Genomic DNA, 18,276 nt, shown 5'->3' on the forward strand with positions numbered 1-18,276 from the left:
CTCTCGAGCAGGCGGGACCAACTCCGCGCTGAGCGACTACTTCCGGGGCAGCAGGAGCAGCTATTCGGCAGCCGTGGTCCGGGTGAGGGTGGCTGGGGAGTGGGTGTGGGTTTCTAGGGAGGAGGCAGGCGGGGTGCGGGGGTTGGGGGTTCGGGGCCGGGCGGTCTAGGTGGCTGGGTAGGGGCAGGAGGTGGCCTGGGGCTGGGCGGCCGACCCTCCCACGGCTGGACGCGGAGCCTATAAAGCGCTTTGGTTGTTGAAGCGCTACGCTTGTGTGCGGAACTCTTCGTCGTTTTCAGCGTCGGAGAAGTTGGGAGTGCTTGTTGATCCCAGAGCTCCGGTTTGGGATCTGGTCTTGTGTGTGCGAACAAGTGAGGACGTCTGCTGTCTGTCCGTCTAGAGAAAGCTGTGTTAATAATGACAGTAATGATACAATCACCGCCTCCGTCCTAATAGCAACTGTTACCTATGTGCCAGTCTCTGTTCCGAGAGCCCTTCGCGTACCCCGTGTGGAGGAACCTTTGTAGGAACCCTGCCAGGCAGGTGTTGTAGCCTGTGTTACTGTTGAGGAAACGGAGACGCAGCTAGCAAGGTGAACTGACTTTGTCGCAGTTACCGCGCCCCCCCCCCCCCCCCAAAGTTGGAAGAAAGTCTAATTCCGGAGCCCGTACTTGTAGCTGCTAAGCTAAACCCTTTCCATTTTGGTAACTGTGCGGCTGGAAGTTTCCAGGGAAAATGGGGAGAGGTATATATCTATATATGTGTACATGTAAATGTGTACATTTATATTTTTAAGAAATATGAGTCAGCCATTTAATTTTACTTGCAATGTTTCAGCTCTTGGAGTCTTTTCACTCCACTTTTGAAAATAACACATTATAGGATGTTTGGAAAACTTACAGAAACATTAAATAGTGCAGTGCCATATAGCTGAAATTTATTACCCCCTCCCTTTCCTGTTAGAGTATGAATCCATTAAGAACAGGGATAGCACAGCTATTCTAATAATGAAAGCGATGGTAATGATAATGTGAACAGCCAGCGCCTTTCCACCTAGCCAAATGTCTAGCAAATTCTAGGTGCTCATTAAGTCGTTGTGGCACAAGTGAAAAAATAGAGATAACCAGTATTTAACGTTTTGAACTATGTCTTTCCAGTCTTCTATAAAATCATATAAATTACTTATGTAATATGTTTGTTATATATACTGTATAGTAGTTGCCCCTTATCTGCAGGTGCCCTGTTCCAGGATGTGAGATAATAAAATGCCTGTGTGGTGAGGTGAGGTGAGGTGAGGTGAGGTGAAGGATGCAGGCACAGTGATGTAGCTAGCATTAGGCTATCGTTGACCTCCTGACAACTCAGAAGGAGGAGCATTTGCTTCCATACAGTGGTTGACCGCAGGTAACTAAAACCTCAGATAAGGGGGACGACTGTATATGGTATACTATTTAAAAAACATATATTGTTATATGTTGTACCTTGGAAAAAGCATAAGGAAAGTGAAATGAATAGTGTAAAAAAGGTACATATTTAGGTACACAAAGCATTGAATTTTATGCAGCAAGTGTGGCGTCTTTCCTGTTAGGCTCTTGGAATAAATGGGGTAGAAACTGTTTTCTAAATTAATTCTCAGTCTCCAAAGCTTGGTACATAGTAGGTACTCAAAAAATGTTTGCAAGTGAACGAATGGATATTTCAGAGTGGGCTTGTATGTGTGTGGGTAGTTGCATCTGGATTTTTTTTCTGTGTGTTTTGGGAATGTGTAATGTATGTATATCATATACCCATATGATCTAGGCTCCATGGTGTTGTATAAATCTACCTTTCTAGCCTTATGCCTTTCCATCATTCTCCATGCTATCTTAACTACTTTTTTTGTCCATGTTCCATGTCCATTCTGTTCACACTTCTTCCTGTGTGTTGTTTCCACACCCTTGAATTTTCTCATTGACACCTTCACCTGTCACAATCCCAGGTGCTCTTTAAGGGAAACGCTGCAAGCTCAGACGCCTACAGGGTCTAATCAGGTTAACAAATGAGTCAAGTAGATTTAGGTGGAGATTGTAGGGAACTAGATAACATTTTGACTAAAAGGCTCAGCAACTCTTTGGCTTGAGCTAATACCATGTCAAAAGTGGGCCCGGTGCTACCAGATATTTCAACTTTAAGGGAAGTTGAAAATCTATATTCATATATATATCATATCTGATTTTTAAGTGTTAGCAATTAGTAGTACGAATGTTTAAACACTGTGCAGGCCAAATAAAAACATTTATAGGCTGGGTTTAGCAGTCATTCCAGTTTGTGACCACTATTCTATGCTTATTTCAGATACTTCGTACATGAATCATATTGTCTGATTCCAGCAGACTTTTTTTTCTCTGTTCTTTTAGTATTTTATGTGTATCTCCATTATAGTGCTGTTTCCAAGCTGCCTTAGTTCTTAGTATGTGTGTCTTTTCTAGCACATTAGAAATGTTTTGATGGCTTGGATTGGGTCTAATTCTCTATTAGTAAATACTGGTATAAAATAAATACCTATATATGCCTAAGGCTTTGGTATGTGTATAAGTATGTACTTGTGAGATACATTGATTTCTCCTCTGGGAATATTTGGTTGTCTTGGAAACCAGCATCTGCTTTTTGTAAAAATACCAGTAGCATCTTGGCTTTAATTGCCAAAGAGATGTACTTATGAAAGGGACTGAATTGGTTAACATTGTTACTCAAAAGCTGATTTGATTTAGATGCTGTCTGATGGCTTAAACTTCATCATTTTATTTCTCAGAAGTTTAAGTAGAAATAGTTAATACTAAGATTTTTGAATGACAGTCAATAAAAGGAAAAATTGATACATTGGATGTCATTGAAATGAAAAACATTTGCTCTGTGAAAGACCCTGCGAGGAAGATGAAAAAATAAGCTACAGGCTGGGACAAAATATTTGCAAACCACATGTCTGACAAGGGACTTGAATCTATAATACATAAAGAGCTCTCAAAACTCAACAGTAAAAAAAAAAAAAATCGAATTAGAAAATGAGCAAAAGATACAAATAGGTATTTCACTGAAGAGGCTATCCAGATGGCAAGTAAGCACATGAAGAGACGTTCTAAATCAGTAGCCTTTAGAGGCATGCAGCTTAAAGCCACAGTGAGATTATTATTACACACCTATCAGAATGGCTCAAACAAAGATAAACTGCCAAATGCTGGTGAGAATGCTAAGAAACTCGGATCACTCACACATCACTGGTGGTAATGTAAAATGGTACAGCTACTCTGGGAAAGAGTGGCAGTTCTTATAAAACTGAACAAGTACTTAACGTATGATCCAGCAGTTGTTCCCTTGGTCATTTATTTCAGAGAAATGAAAGTTTGTGTTCCCGCAAAAAGCTGAACGTTGATGTTTGTAGCCGTTTTATTTGTAATAGACCCAAACTGGGAATAGCCCAGGTATCCTTTGATGGGTAAATGGTTAAGCAAACTGAAATACATCCATACCGAGGAATACTACTCAGCAAAAAAGGGAAGAAACTATTGACACAGTAACTTGATGGATTTTGGGGGACTTAGGCGAGTGAAAACAATCTCCAAAGGTTACATACGGAATGAATCCATTTATATAACATCTTGTGTAGAGAGGGAGAACAGATCAGTGGTTGCTATGGGTTGGTGAGGGTGGGGTGGGATGTGTCTAAAAAATGATAACCTATGGGGCGCCTGCGTGGCTCAGTCGGTTAAACGTCTGATTGATTTCGGCTCAGATCATGATCTTGCAGTTCGAGGTTTCGAGCTCTGCATTGGGCTCTTTGCTGACAGTGTAGAACCTGCTTGGGATTGTGTCTCTCCCCCTTGCTCTCTGCCCCTCCTCTACTTGCTTGCTCTCTCTAAGTATATAAACAGTAAAAAATGGATAACTTGGGATCCTTGTGATTGAACTGTTCTGTATCCTGAGTGTGGTGATGGTCACACAAATCTGTACATATGATAAAATTTCATAGAACTGAATACACATACACGAGTGTCTATAAAACTGATGAAATTTGAATATGGTCAGTGGGTTGTATCAGTTTCCTGGTTGTCATATTACACCGTGGTTACACAAGTTGTTGCCATTGGAAAAACCTGGGTGGAGGATATTCAGATCTGTCTGTATTTTTTATACCTGCATGTGACTATGATAATCTCAAGATAAAAAGCTTAAATAACTTACACCAAAAAACCCTATAGAATTAATTTTTCCTTTGGCTTTTATTTTACCAGGCAATGATTTAGTCATGTCGGATAAAAATGATACTGAAACTCCAGTGGTAACTGAAGCAACCTCCATCCTTGAAGATGAGAAGTATGAGCCAGCCAAGAGTTCTGAGTCTGCTGACCAAAGTGTCAAACCAGAGGATAAATCGGAACCTGTAGTTTTCACTCGGAAAAGACCGGAATCCAAACCTTCCATCGAACTTGAGACTTCAGAAGTTCTCCCTGTTGAGGCATCACAGGCTGCAGGCAAAGTAAAGTGTTTATTAAAACATTGGAATTAAAAGTTTGGGTTAATGGGGCACCTAGGTGGCTCAATTGGTTAAGCGTCTGACTTCAGCTCAGGTCATGATCTTACAGTTCGTGGGTTCGAGCCCCGCGTCAGGCTTGTGCTGACAACTCAGAGCCTGGAGCCTGCTTCCGATTCTGTGTCTACCTCTCTCTCTGCCCCTCCCCTGCTCGTGCTCTGCCTCTCTCTATCTCAAAAATAAACATTAAAAAAAAATAAAAGTTTGGGCTGAAAGGGATGTGGAATCAAAACCAATTTAAGATTACCTATTTCTTTTCTTTGAAAGCCATAAAACACAATTTTCTCAGTTTTATAAATACCTTTAGGAGTAGTTGCCTTTGCTACATGGTGCTTAAATGCAGGTAACATACATCTGTCAGCCAAGCAATACATTTTTTTTTTTTTTTGAGAGAGAGGGAGAGCACACATGTGCGCAGTGGGGACGGGTAGAGGGACAGGGAGAGAGAATCTTGAACAGGCTGCATGCCCAGTGTGGAGCCCAACGTGGGGCTCCATTTCAGGACCATGAGATCATGACCTGAGCCGAAATCAAGAAGTTGGACACTCAACTGACTAAGCCTTCCTCAGTTTGCCACCAAGTAGTATGATTGTTTAGTTAAATGTTATGTATTTGTTCATCTGTATGTTGGGCTAATAATTAGATACCTTGCCTATATACTCTCTTATTCTCTACTTTTCCATTTTCTTTGCCTTTTGTTTTTCTGCCTACTGGGAAGAACAGGAGACTGTTTCCAAAGATGTACCTCAGACTGGATGGGGATATTGGGGCAGCTGGGGCAAATCCTTACTCTCTTCAGCCTCAGCTACAGTAGCTACAGTAGGTAAGGTCATCCATCATTTTATTAATTTTTGCGTGTGTTTTGCTATAGATCTGTGTTAAAAATGATTTTATTGATAATTCCTCTTCCATCTTTACTTAAGGGCTTTATAGTTTAAAAATTGGTCAGGAAGGATAGGCTGGTTTATAGTACACCCAGAGTTTGCAGCAGCCTTTTCTCATTAGCATTCTTTACTTAGAGTTTCTCATTGACCAAGAATTGTTAATATGAAACTATCTGTGGTGGTACTGAATCAAGTTTGTCATTTTGTTTTGTTTGTTTGTTTGGTAAGATTACACTCCCAAACATTACGTATGGTCAAGATAGCGTGTCTATGGCTATGGTGATTTTAACCATCTGCAGGTTTGTTTCTTCAGTTTTGGTGACTAATAGTAAGTAGTATTCAGGCATAAAAATGTTACCATTTTTCTCATTAGGCCAAGGTATTTCAAATGTCATTGAGAAGGCAGAGACTTCTCTTGGAATTCCTAGTCCCAGTGAAATTTCAACGGAAGTCCAGTGTGCAACAGGTCAGTATGTGGAAACATTAAGACCTAGAACCATGGGTCAAAATAGAACAGTTGAGCTTGTTCTTCGGTATATATTTATTGAGTGTCTGATATTCAGGGCATCATGGGACTGGTGAGAAAGGGGATTGGACTTTGACTAACAGGTCTGTGTTCTTTAACCACTTTGCTGACATGGGATGATATTTTATATGTCAAAGGATGGTTACAAACATTAAATAAGGCCATGAGTGTAGAATATAAAAGTTGCTTAGTGCTGTTTTTGGCACAATTGAGTATGACCCCAAGAAGAGTTAGCTGAGTTGGACCCTGTTGTGGCACAAAAAATATTTTAATGTGTTTCGTTTGGGGATTTATTTTTTTGTGTTTGAATATTTATGAGGGTGAAATTTAATTTTGGACACCTGTTTTGATCATTGTACTCTCACTTAAGCCACAAAGGGAAGAGTTTTGAACCAGGGATCAAGATGGCCTAGGACAAGAAAATAGAAAACTTTTCAGGCCCTAATACTGCTTTCTCCATCTCTCAGGGGCTTTATTGTCTCCCACTCTTCTCTTTGATCATCTCATTTTTTTCTCCCAAATATGCATACTTTTCTAGGACAAAATTTAAAATATGCCATATTTTAGAAAGTTAGATTTATGGATTTTATGATTTATTTGTATGACTAATTAAATGTAAATTAGATGTGGATATATAATTTACATCTTTATAAGAATAAAGTTTACTCTTTTTAAGTATACAGTTTGTGTTTTGATGAACATACAGTCCTGTTTACACAATATACTTGTAGTCCACTGTGATATACAGTATAGAATATTTCCTTAATCTGTATAGATAATCAAAATACAAGAATATTTTCATCACCCCCCAAAAGACTCCTCATGGCCCTTTGTGGTACTCCCATCACTTACTCTTGTTTTTGGCAACTACTAATCTGTTTTCTGCCTAAAGTTTGACCTTGTCCAGAAGATCATACACATGGAATCATACAGTATATAGTGTGTTATGACATATATCAGTAGTTTGTTCAAAAGACTAGATTTTATTTTTTAAATGAAATGAAGATGAATAAAAGCCATGTTAGCTTTCATTTAAAAATGAGTAGTTTAAAATAATAAAACAAAAAGGGCTAAGGCTATCCTGTGTGTAGGAAGCAGGATCTAATTTTTAAAGTCTCATACATGCTGATAAAGAAAAACTATTTATAGACCATCCCTTCTTGTTTACACATCCCCTTCCTCTTGTAGGACAGACAAATGCCAAAGATAATGCAAACTCCTCCCCGTTGACTGGGCCATTTGGTGTATTCTCAACCATCTCTACTGCTGTTCAGACCACAGTGAGTAAAATGCCTGGTGGACTCCACCTCTCTGAACACAGGGGGTTTCTGTCTCTTTCTCCCTCTTTTTCTTGAAAAGCCATGAGGACTGATTACTCTTAAATGAGTCCAAATTGCTGAAGATCAATTACTTTGATCTTAGAGGTAGAGTGGAGCTACTTGGAAACTTTCTTTAAAGAAGTAAAGGACAGAGCAGAGGATGAAGAATAATAGAGAGACAATGTACATAATATTTTATGGACTATGAATTCTGAGATTGGTGGCCTAGAAACTCTGCTTTACAAAAATATTCTTCCCGTAATTGAGTAACTATAGACGATTAGAAACATTTTTTAAAGGATTTTATTGGAAACTTAATGTCTTTCTTACATGAGAATAGATAACTAGTACTTAATTTTAACTTCTTAGTGAAGTAAAACATGTAGAAAAGTGGAATCCTAAGTGCTCAGTTGAATTTTCACAGCATGAACGCAGACTAAGGAACAACATGATGGTACATTGTATGTTCCCCTTGTGCCCTCTCCTCGCCATCTCTGATTTTTCCTTTTGCCCATGGTGACCACAATCCTGACTTCTATCATCACAGATTAATTTTGCCTGCTTTTAAACTTTACATAAATGGAATCATACGGTATAGACTCTGTTGTACTTGGTTTCTTTCACTCAACATTATGTTTGTGTGATTTCTTCATCGTGTAGTTTGTATGGTGTATTCTGTTTTCTTTGCTGTATTCCATTATGTGACTGTACAGCATTTATTTATTCCATGGTTGGTGAGTATTGTGGTTGTTTCCAGTTTTTAGCTTTTACAAAATAGTACTGCCATGGACCTTTTGTACGTCTTTTGATGAACCTCTGTACACATTTCTGTTGAGTACTGACAAACAGCTGGCCACAGTGGTTGTATCTGTTTACATTCCCACATGCAGTAGATGATTGTTTTCGTTGCTCCATATTCTTGACAGTGCTTGGTATTGTTAGCCACTATTTTATATAATCAAACCATGCAGATGTCTTTTTTCAGTATTCTTGCAATGAAGTTGCATGTATTTCCTAGGGAAAGAGCGTAATCAGTGGGGGTTTGGATGCCTTAGAATTCATTGGGAAAAAGACAATGGATGTAATAGCAGAAGGGGATCCTGGATTTAAAAGAACGAAGGGTCTGATGAACCGGAATTCTACACTGTCTCAGGTACCATTTGTCTTTACCTGTGTATTTAATGTGTCTGTTTTGATCTGTATTTTTTGCCTGTAGTAGACCTTGTTAGTATTTCTTTCCTTTTGAAAACTTTTCAATGATATGTTCATTAAGGCTTTTTTTTGGGTGAGGGGATGAGAGCTCTAATGGTTATAAAAATGCCCAGTTCTTTTTTCCCTACTCTTTATTTTCTGCAGGAGCCTCTTGTCACTGCAGTAGAAGATGACAAGCCCTTTCAGAGCTGTTGAGTAGATTAATATTTAAAGCACTTTCAAAGAAACACCTGGTTCCTTGGGTGTTATTTACCCTGTCCAGATTCGAATTGTGTGTGATCATTTTTTTTTTGCCCAGCAGCTCCTTAGCCGATCAGATTTGAATTGCAGTGCCAGGAAGGAAAGGGCAGTGTTCTGTATGGTTCCCGTCTCAGCTCTGCTTCCCCCAGCTCTTGGAGCTCACCCTTGAGCTCTCATTACTTGCTGCAGTGTAATCCTCCATCTATTTGCCAGGTTTTACGAGAGGCAAAGGAGAAAGAAGAGCTATGGACCTCCAATGAGGTTGCCTTGGAAACAGACAAGAAAACTCATTATGGGCTACTCTTTGATGAATTTCAAGGCCTTTCGCATCTGGAAGCTCTGGAGATGCTTTCCCGAGAAAGTGAGATGAAGGTAATTCCAAATCCCAAATTTCAAATGGTTGGTCTCCAAGCAAAGGAGTGCTGCATAGTTGTGTCTCTTTTTGCACAGTTGGAAGATGAAATGTATTTCACATGGAGGCTTGAGACTCTTTGAAAATACTATACCAACACAGACAAACAAACAATGTTTGAACTAACAGCTACAAATGGAATGAGTCAAGTGTTACTTTTCAAAATTTAAACAAAAGGAAGACAGATTAACAAAGAAGTTTTAATAGCACATCTGTTACTTTTCCTTTGCCTTGGTCTTTTTCTTTTTTTTGGTAGTCTCTCTGGCTTAAGCTGCCAATTGGATATGGTTACCTGTTAGTTTTTAATTGATTCAAGACTGTTTCATTTCCCCCTAATTTATCAGCCATTGTTAAACACTAATAATTTCCAGATGTTTCTGGCTTATGTTATTTTGGAAGTATAAATTCTCCCTACCTTTATGTAATGACTAGCCTCTTGTATTATTCTTAAGGAATAAAGTTTGTATCAGCTGGTATATCATAATTTTTATTTTAATTTGGCCTTTTCTCCACTTGAAAATGTTTTTATTTTTCTTTTGTAGTCTCACAACTTTTTATTTTATATCCATTCAGGTGAAATCTATTCTTAATTCTCTAAGAGGAGAAGAATTAGAGACTCTAAAACATGATTTGGAGCAACTCAAGGAAGCATTTTCCCTAGCAGAGTTCTGTGAGGAAGAGGAAGAAGAGAAAAAAGGTAATATGAAAATCCAGCATTTGAGTGGAAAGCATGTAGCATGTTTATATGCAGTGTATTGCTCTTGAAATATATTATTTTCTCTCCAGTTATACTAGCCTGACTTTACTTTTTTGCTGCCTTGCCCCTGACCAGGCATTGATATGAGCAGTCGGCCTTATGTGCATATTTTTGTCCCACTCCCCCTCTGCTCTGCCCTTGACCCCCAAGATCATTGTGGCTTCTCCAGGTCTAATCTTGTAGCTCACATCTCTGCCTGCTTTTTTGTTTAGAGAGTTTCCCTTGTTAGATTTGTGCCTCAGTCTGGCTGGTCATCCCTCTGAGTTTTATATCCCTAGATACTGCTTTTGTGCCTCTCTGACTCCTGTGATCCCTGTCCTCATCTTGAATTCAGGCATGTAGGTTGGGAGTTATCCAAAATGCAGGTGATAATTTGTCTTTTTATTTTCAAAAGTTTTTTTGTGTGTGTGCCATATTTTTAATATCTGCATATTCTCCAAAGTTTAAGTGTAGTAGCTACTCATTTTTGCAAAATTATCAGGAAACAAGTTTGTTTACGTAAAGCCTAATCTCTAGTCAACAGAATCTTAACCTTTGAGAGTTTTATTTTAAAGATTAGATGGAAATGTTTCTAATATGTCTTACATGCTACTTTTTTAGTAGAATCTAATGAGTGTAGTTTTTTGCCTCCCCGCCCCCCTTTTTCCTTTTAATGAAGCAATCAGTTAACAAATATTAAAAGTGAATAGAAAAATTCCCTCAGGGTCCATCAAGACACATGGGCCAATCACCCATGTGGTAGATTAAATCAGTGCTTTGCAGAGTGTGGTCTGCAGAATCTTGGGTCTCTAAGATCTCTTCAGGGAATCCATGAGTCAAAACTCTGCATGATAAATTTGACAATTTCATATTAAAAAAAATAAAATGATTAAAAAAACTCTGCATACTAATACCAAGACGTTATTTTCTTTTCTGTTTAAAAAATGTATCATTTTGACATTTGCACTGACGGTGCAAAAGCAGGGGTGGGTAAAATTACTGGCTTCTTAACATAAATCAAGACAGTGGCACCGAACTGTACTAATACTGTATTTTCACCACCATGCATTCCCTGCCATTTTCCTTTAATCTTGTTCTCATGTAGCAATTGTTAATCTTATTAAGTCTTGACCCTTGAATATATTACTTTTTGTATTTTGTGTGATACATACTGAAGTCTCAAGGAAAAGCACTGGTATTGTTTAAGTTGTAAGCCTAAGTAGCTGTTTTTTTCATGGAACACCTTTTTTTTTTTTTTTTTTAAATATTGCAGTAAAAAAAAAAAAAGATTGCAGTCACAGACTGTTCAGAGTAGGATGTACTTAAAACAACACATCACCACAGATTAAATGTAAAAGCAGACAATAGAATCCAGTTGTCTTTAAGCTAGGCATCAAAGAGATTTGTAGAGATATAAAACAATGGCATTCATCTCACTAAAAGTTTTCTTTTTTGGAAAATACAGTTTTTCTTAAAAATTATGTCAACAAGTAGTGGGTTTATTGTTGTTATTTTTAAACAATTGATAAGTATTTCAAACATTTTAATTTTAATTTTTAATATGATAAATGTTGAGATCTATAGCTTACATTATAAAAGACTCTTTGGAGTTGTCAAAAAGTTCTGAGTGTAAAGGGATCCTGAGACCAAAATGTTTTTGAGAACTGGTATATTAAATTATCTAAACTGCTTTGCTTTTGGAAATGTCTCTGTTACTTTTTAGAATTGTGTGCATCTTTATTTTCTTCTGAATGTCCATCTTTTAATTCTCCTCATTATCAGCTTGTATTTCTAATATCCTTTGAATCTCATTTTCAGTTTTTTTTTTTTAACATTTGGTTTTGAGAGAGAGAGAGAGCACACGTGCACATGCATGCACACGCAAGCTGGGGAGGGGCAGAGAGAGGGAGACAGAGGATCCGAAGCAGGCTCCACGCTGTGAGCACAGGGCCCAATGCAGGGCTCGAACTCACAAACCGTGAGATCGTGACCTGAGCTGAAATCAAGAGTTGGCTACTTAACTGACTGAACCACCCAGGCACCCCTGAATCTCATTTTCTGTGTCTAATCTGGTGGAAAACCAGTTAACTAGCCATATTCAAGCTGTGTACTGAAAGCAGGGCACTTTGAGTGAGAGTCTTAGGGTCTTTCTTTTGAGAGAAGGAAGTAAAGTGGAATGCATGGATTTTATACTAAGAGAGCCTTTTTCTTTTTTGTTCCCATTTGTGTTCTGCACTGCATTCTAAGAAGTCAAATTGGCTGGTTATATAACCTCTTACTGTACACTCTATGTAAAGATACTGGTCCTGATATGAAATGGCTCTTGAATATAAGTTTTTAAATCTTACCTGCAGCATTGAGAATTCAGTATAGAATGGTGGGTTTATAAAGGATGGGTTTTGGAGTTAGATCTGGGTTCAAATTCAAGATCTGCTGTTTCCTAAGCTGTGTGACCTTGGAGAATTACTTAACACTGAACTTCTGTTTTATCAGCTATAAGAGGATGCTAATTCCTCTCAGCTTGTTATAAGGGCTAATGAAATATTTAATATATGACACATAGTAAGCACTCAATATATGGTGGCTGCTATTTTCATGATTAGAATGGCATAAGTAAATAGATGAAGGTCTATACTTAGCAGGAAACCCCTAAATTAAACTTGATTTACTTAAGTTGCTCTGTTGTTCTCAACTAAGCTCTAGAGTGACAATCCCCAGTTATTTATAAACTTAATTTATTTTTACATAGTACCATTAACAGTATTTGTTCAATTTACTCAACATCTGGCTTTGCATAGTAATCAGAAAACCTGATCTTTAAATACCATTCTGAGGACTCTAATGGAGTTTCTGAACAGATGGATTTGTATCTATGACTTTTTTCTCCCCTACCTGTTTGCCAGAGATCAGGACTCTGAAAAGAAAGCAGTGTAGTGCTATTCCCAACAGCTTTCTCCAGTGATTTTGGATGAAAATGCAACACTGTCCTTGGTATTTAATTACAGCTCAATGAAGATGTTAAAAACAACAACAACAACAACAACAACAGCAACAACAAAACCAAAATGGTGGTAGCGGAGGGGAGAGAAAAACACAGAATCTGGTTCTGGTGACATTGGTCATCTTCATTTTCTGTCAGCATCCTTAGCTCTTGCCCCTCTGTCTTATGCATCTGATCCCTTTGCCTCAGCAGGAGAAGACCCCAGCCTCTCCAGGGTCCCTCCAGAGCACTAGCCCTGCCTCCTTCCCATCCTCCCACTTTTATTCTAATGCAGCAACTACTTTTTATACTCAGGTCTGTAGGGAGTACATGACAGGATCTCCAAATGTTTGTTTATTTTTGAGAGAGAGAGAGAGAATGAATGTGAACGGGGGAGGGACAGAGAAAGAGGGAGACACAGAATCTGAAACAGGCTCTGGGGCCTGAACTGACAGCAAGGAGCCCGTTGTGGGACTCGAACCCACAAACAGAGATCATGACCTGATCTGACACTTAAACTGAGCCACCCAGGCGCCCGTTCAAACATTTTTTATGTATTTATTTTTTATCAGTAATCTCTACACCCATTGTGGGGCTCGAGCTCATGACCCTGAGATCAAGTCACATGCTCTACCCACTGAGGCAGCCAGGTGCCACGTCCAGATGTTTTTTGATCAACACTTAGTAAGCAGTAAGTTTTTTTGAGCACTTAGAACTAATGTATGTATATTTGATGATTATAAATTACACACATGTAATACTGTAATAACTTACTTACATTTTAAAGTATACCCTCAAATAGAATTAAAAAAAAAATGAGACAAATATCTATAAATAAAAGTTCTGTTTTCCCCCTGTACTCCAATTGGATTATTTCTTGAACCCCTTGAGGTACATGCATCCTAGCATGGATTCAGAGTCCTCTCTTGCGCCCAAATAATTTAGGAGCATTGCTAGGAAAACAAAATGCCTGTCAGACTTTAGGTTTTTAGATAGTAGGATTTGATTAGGAGTTGTGTAGAGGACTTACATAGGTTACAGCTGTAATATTTAGTGAGATCAACTTTCCCCAAACTATAGTGTATCTGGGATCACCAGACCATTTGCATTTTCTGCCTTGAACACCAAGAAGACAAAAGGATAGCAGATGGAGATAAAAGAACCAAGATGGAATTTTTTTTCTAAGGGTTTTGGGGAGAAAACAGGTATGAAGAAATAATGATTTGCCCTAGTAAACCATGAACTGGTGACTAAGAAACACTTCCGTAGATTGTAAGTGCTAAAAGATTTCTATAAATAAGAGTTCTCCCCACATTGTGTGGTTACAAGAAGCTTTGGTCTGAGAAAATGAAGTAGGATTTAGATGAGTAGAGCAGAAAATAGCATTTCCTGCCATTTGGATGTGTTGTTTTTCTGTTTTTTTTTTTTTTTTATATATCTTACGTATTTGCTTGTATGTTTCTCAAATATAAGTATTACGTGTTCCCCATCATATCTTACCAGGCTTATTTAACCAATAGCTTTCTTACCATCCTTCCAACATTCTGGAATCCCTTTCCTCTTCCCTTTCTTCTTATCCATCATTATTTCTTACCTGGACCCTGGATTATTACCTCAGCCTTTCTGCCTTCCTTCTTATTCCCACCTCCACCTGGGAGCCAAAGTGGATCTTTCTAAAATTTAAATCGGACATAATCTGTGTCTGTTTAAAATCATTCAATGTCTCCTCACTCCCTCAGTAAAAAGTTTGATTTCCTCTCCATAGGTTTTAAGGCCCTCTTTTGCCTAGATCCTACTTAACTTTCTAGCTTCACTTTTATCTCTTCTCTCTCTGAAATTAAGACTCTCCCAGATACATTAAACGTGCGGTCATGATCTTTGTATTTGTTTTTGCTACCTGAAACTCTTCTTTTTCTCCTGGCTAAGTTGTACCCATTTTTTATGTCCCGACTTGAAGTCCACTTTCTTTGAAGCACATGCATGGTACCTGCTTAGTACTCTGCTTTCACCTGTTCTCATTCATACTTCTGGAATAGAACAGAGAGCACTGGATTTGAACTGGGGTGGGAAGGCCAAGGTTTGACTCTTAGTATTTGCTATTAGGAGAAATAACCCCTCCAAGTCTTAGTTTCTTTATCTCTAAAATGGGATGATGACCCTCTTTACAAGCCCATTGGGAGAATTTGTTGGTGCTTGTAGAAGGATTCTGTAAGCACCAGAGCACCTGGCTCATGTAAATTGCTGTTGCTATTCCTGGTGCTGCTGCGGCTCCTCCCTTGCCTCTCCTCTGCCTCCCCCTTTCCGCCCATCTCTGTCAGTCTTTCTGCAGGGTTTTACATGGCTCTGTGTTTTTCTTTGTTTGTTTATTTGTTTAGGGGATGAAGACTTTACCAAAGAGATAACAGAGCTATTTTCCCAGCTTCATGTCTCCTCCAAACCTGAGAAGCTTACCAGGGTAAGTTATGCTTGGTGATTTTCACTTTTTTTACTTGTGTCAATTTAATGGATAAAGAATGTAAGGTTATGACTTTCTGGCAAGGATGTCACCAAATTGGGAGCTGTATTCTGAGTTCTGTGCCTTCTGCCTGCCTCCTGCTCTCACAGGTTAACATGCAAATTTCACATCTGCCCTGCCTGCCCCCCACATCTGCCATCCTCACCTGTTTTCATTTGGAACGCTTGCTTATTTGAAAGCTCAAATCAGGTCACAGTGTTGGCAGTACTCACCGGCCTTCGTGATACCAGTGGGTTCGCCTTTATGGAGGCCTCACTGTTGTCAGGGCTCTGAGTGATCCAAGGATGATGGAATGTGGCCTCTGCCCTTATAGGGCTGGATGGAAGGTAATGATTTCCCAGAGCCCAGTGACCAGTTAGCATGTGAAAATGAGCCTCCCGTGGCCTATGCCTGGGTCTTTGATGGTGATGCCTGAGCTGTTTTTACACGTATGAAACATGGAGGGCCTTTAGTCAAAGTGGGTAGGGAGCGCCTGTTTCCAGAGCAGTACTCATAGAGCATACTTGCCAGTCCAGCTCATGGGACACTATCCACTTGATCTCGGGCTGCTTGCCATCTCTTCACCCACCTCTCCCAATCTCCAGAAACATCTCTGGACCAGGTAGCAGCAGATGCACATTGCTTCCTGGCCAGGATAGCCACCACAGTCACCTGCATAACGTAGGGTAAGGACTGTGATGCTTGATTTTGTTATCTCACTCTCCTTGCCCAGTGAAAAGGCTGCACTCCACAAGCTATGCAGTCACCCCCCAGGCAGCTCATCTTCCTCATCTCCACTACAGCGCTTGACTATAGCACTTTTTAGCTTGTATCATAGTGGTTTTTTTTGAGTTGGAAATATCAAACTTAGAGAAAAGTTGCATAAATAATGCAAAGAAATTCATATGTCTTTTATGCAAATACGTCTATTATTAACATATATATATATATAATTTATACATTTAATCATTCGTATTTGAGCATTTGTTCTCTTGTTACCTCTCGCTCTCCCCCCCCGTCCTTTCCCTTTCTTTTTTTTTTTTTAATTTTTTTTTTAATGTTTATTTATTTTTGAGACAGAGAGAGACAGAGCATGAATGGGGGAGGGGCAGAGAGAGAGGGAGACACAGAATCGGAAGCAGGCTCCAGGCTCTGAGCCATCAGCCCAGAGCCTGACGTGGGGCTCGAACTCACAAACCGTGAGATCGTGACCTGAGCTGAAGTCAGACGCTCAACCGACTGAGCCACCCAGGCGCCCCCTTTCCCTTTCTTTACATACACATGCACCACATGCACATACACACGTTGTTATTATTGGTACTATTTTGGGGAATAAATTGCAAACATGATAGCCCTTTACTCATAAATATTTCAATATGTATCTGCTAAGAATATGGATATTCCTGTAGGTAACCGTAGTAATTATCATCTGCAGTAAATTTAACATCGATAAGATATTTTTATATAATCTCTTGTCCACATTCTGGTTTGGCAATTGGCCCAACAATGTCCTTCATATCCTATTTTTCCCTCTAACGTTGAAGCCAGAACATAATCACGAATTGTATTTAGTTGTCATATACTTTGAGTCTCTTAATCTGTGGTAGTTCCTCACTTTTCTTTGTCTTTTGTGATGAGAAATACAAACCGCTTTCCCCCGTATAAAAACGGAGTATTCCTGATTTGGGGTTTGTCTGATGTTTTCTTATGATTAAAGTCATGTTATGCATTCCCAGGCAAGAGACTTAATAAGCAGTTTTATATCCTTCCTAGACTACACAATGTCCATCTTCCCCTTAAAATGATGTGTTGTCTGATTTCTCACTGTATGGTTACGAATTTTTTACTGCTAATAAACTTTCTGTGGGTAGACATTTTAAGACCAACAAATATCCTGCTGTTCATCATAATGTCCCTCCAGATTTAGCATCTATCCATGATTCTTGTTGCACCAGTGTTTACTGTGATGGTTGCAAAATGATGATTTCTCTTAACCCCAACACTTGCTCCTTATTTATCAGTTGGCTTTTGGCATTCTACTATAGTTAAGAGCTCTTCCTTCTTCTATGTATTTATTATTTGTTATTTAATATCTCATGGAATTCTGTTTTTTCCCTTTGGTTTATGGTTCATTACTGTCCTTAATTATTTTGGGATTCAAATTGACCTTCAAACTGACTCTTGTGTGACATGCACTTACCATTTTTTGGAGTATTTCCTTATTTTCTGGCATAACGATATTCTGGACTCCTCTTGTACCATCTGTACTCTAGCCCTGGAATCAACCATTTCTTCAGGGAGCCATAGCTCCTTTTTAGTATTACAGGCTAAGACGTGGGTGCTGGGTGTGCTCATTGATATTGGGGTATCTTTGCCTCCAGGTCCTGTGGGCAGAGCTAGGAAATATACTTAAGTACACACACCCCCATATTTGCACATGTGCACACATACATATGTTAGAGATCGTGAATTTATGCTGGTAACTCCAGTTTCAGTCTGTCCCTACAGGAGTCTTCCTTGCCTTTCCTCATTACAGATTTGTATCTCTCATCTTCCACAATAATAACCCTGTCTCCTGACATTAGCACATTCCCTTATTTCCTCAATTCTATAATGCATCTGAAATAGTTTCATTGCTTTGCCCATGCCTACCTACTATAAAGCCAACCTATGAAAAGAATTTATGATTTATTTGCTTTCCCCCTACATTAAATTTTTGAATATATAGAGGCTTATGCTTCTAAAAGTCAAAGCTAAACAATTCCTATCCACTCCCTTTTCCTTTCTAATACTAACTTTCTTGTTTTCTGGCATATCCTTCTTATGTTTCTATTTTTAGATAAGTAGATAGATTTTGAAGATAAGCAGATCTATTTTCTTATATAAAAGTTAACACACTGTCTATG

The 18,276-nt window shown here is 38.9% G+C and overlaps 1 protein-coding gene across 2 annotated transcripts in view; it reads left to right on the forward strand.

Moving 5' to 3' along the window:
* Positions 1-28: 28 nt before the first annotated feature.
* Positions 29-18,276, forward strand: part of FAM114A2 (family with sequence similarity 114 member A2) — a 36,081-nt gene continuing 17,833 nt past the window's right edge. The window contains exons 1-9 of one of the 2 annotated variants that reach the window (XM_047868871.1): positions 29-82; positions 4,269-4,513; positions 5,291-5,390; positions 5,825-5,917; positions 7,166-7,257; positions 8,315-8,449; positions 8,962-9,120; positions 9,734-9,857; positions 15,252-15,331. In XM_047868871.1, the coding sequence (XP_047724827.1) occupies positions 4,283-4,513; positions 5,291-5,390; positions 5,825-5,917; positions 7,166-7,257; positions 8,315-8,449; positions 8,962-9,120; positions 9,734-9,857; positions 15,252-15,331 (1,014 nt within the window). In that variant the 5' untranslated portion in view covers positions 29-82; positions 4,269-4,282. Of the gene's footprint in view, positions 83-240; positions 593-4,268; positions 4,514-5,290; positions 5,391-5,824; positions 5,918-7,165; positions 7,258-8,314; positions 8,450-8,961; positions 9,121-9,733; positions 9,858-15,251; positions 15,332-18,276 lie in introns of those variants that run through there. The other variant, XM_047868863.1, reaches the window with a different exon arrangement.

This window comes from Prionailurus viverrinus, chromosome A1 (assembly GCF_022837055.1).
Source record: "Prionailurus viverrinus isolate Anna chromosome A1, UM_Priviv_1.0, whole genome shotgun sequence".
Classification (NCBI taxonomy): Eukaryota; Metazoa; Chordata; class Mammalia; order Carnivora; family Felidae; genus Prionailurus; species Prionailurus viverrinus.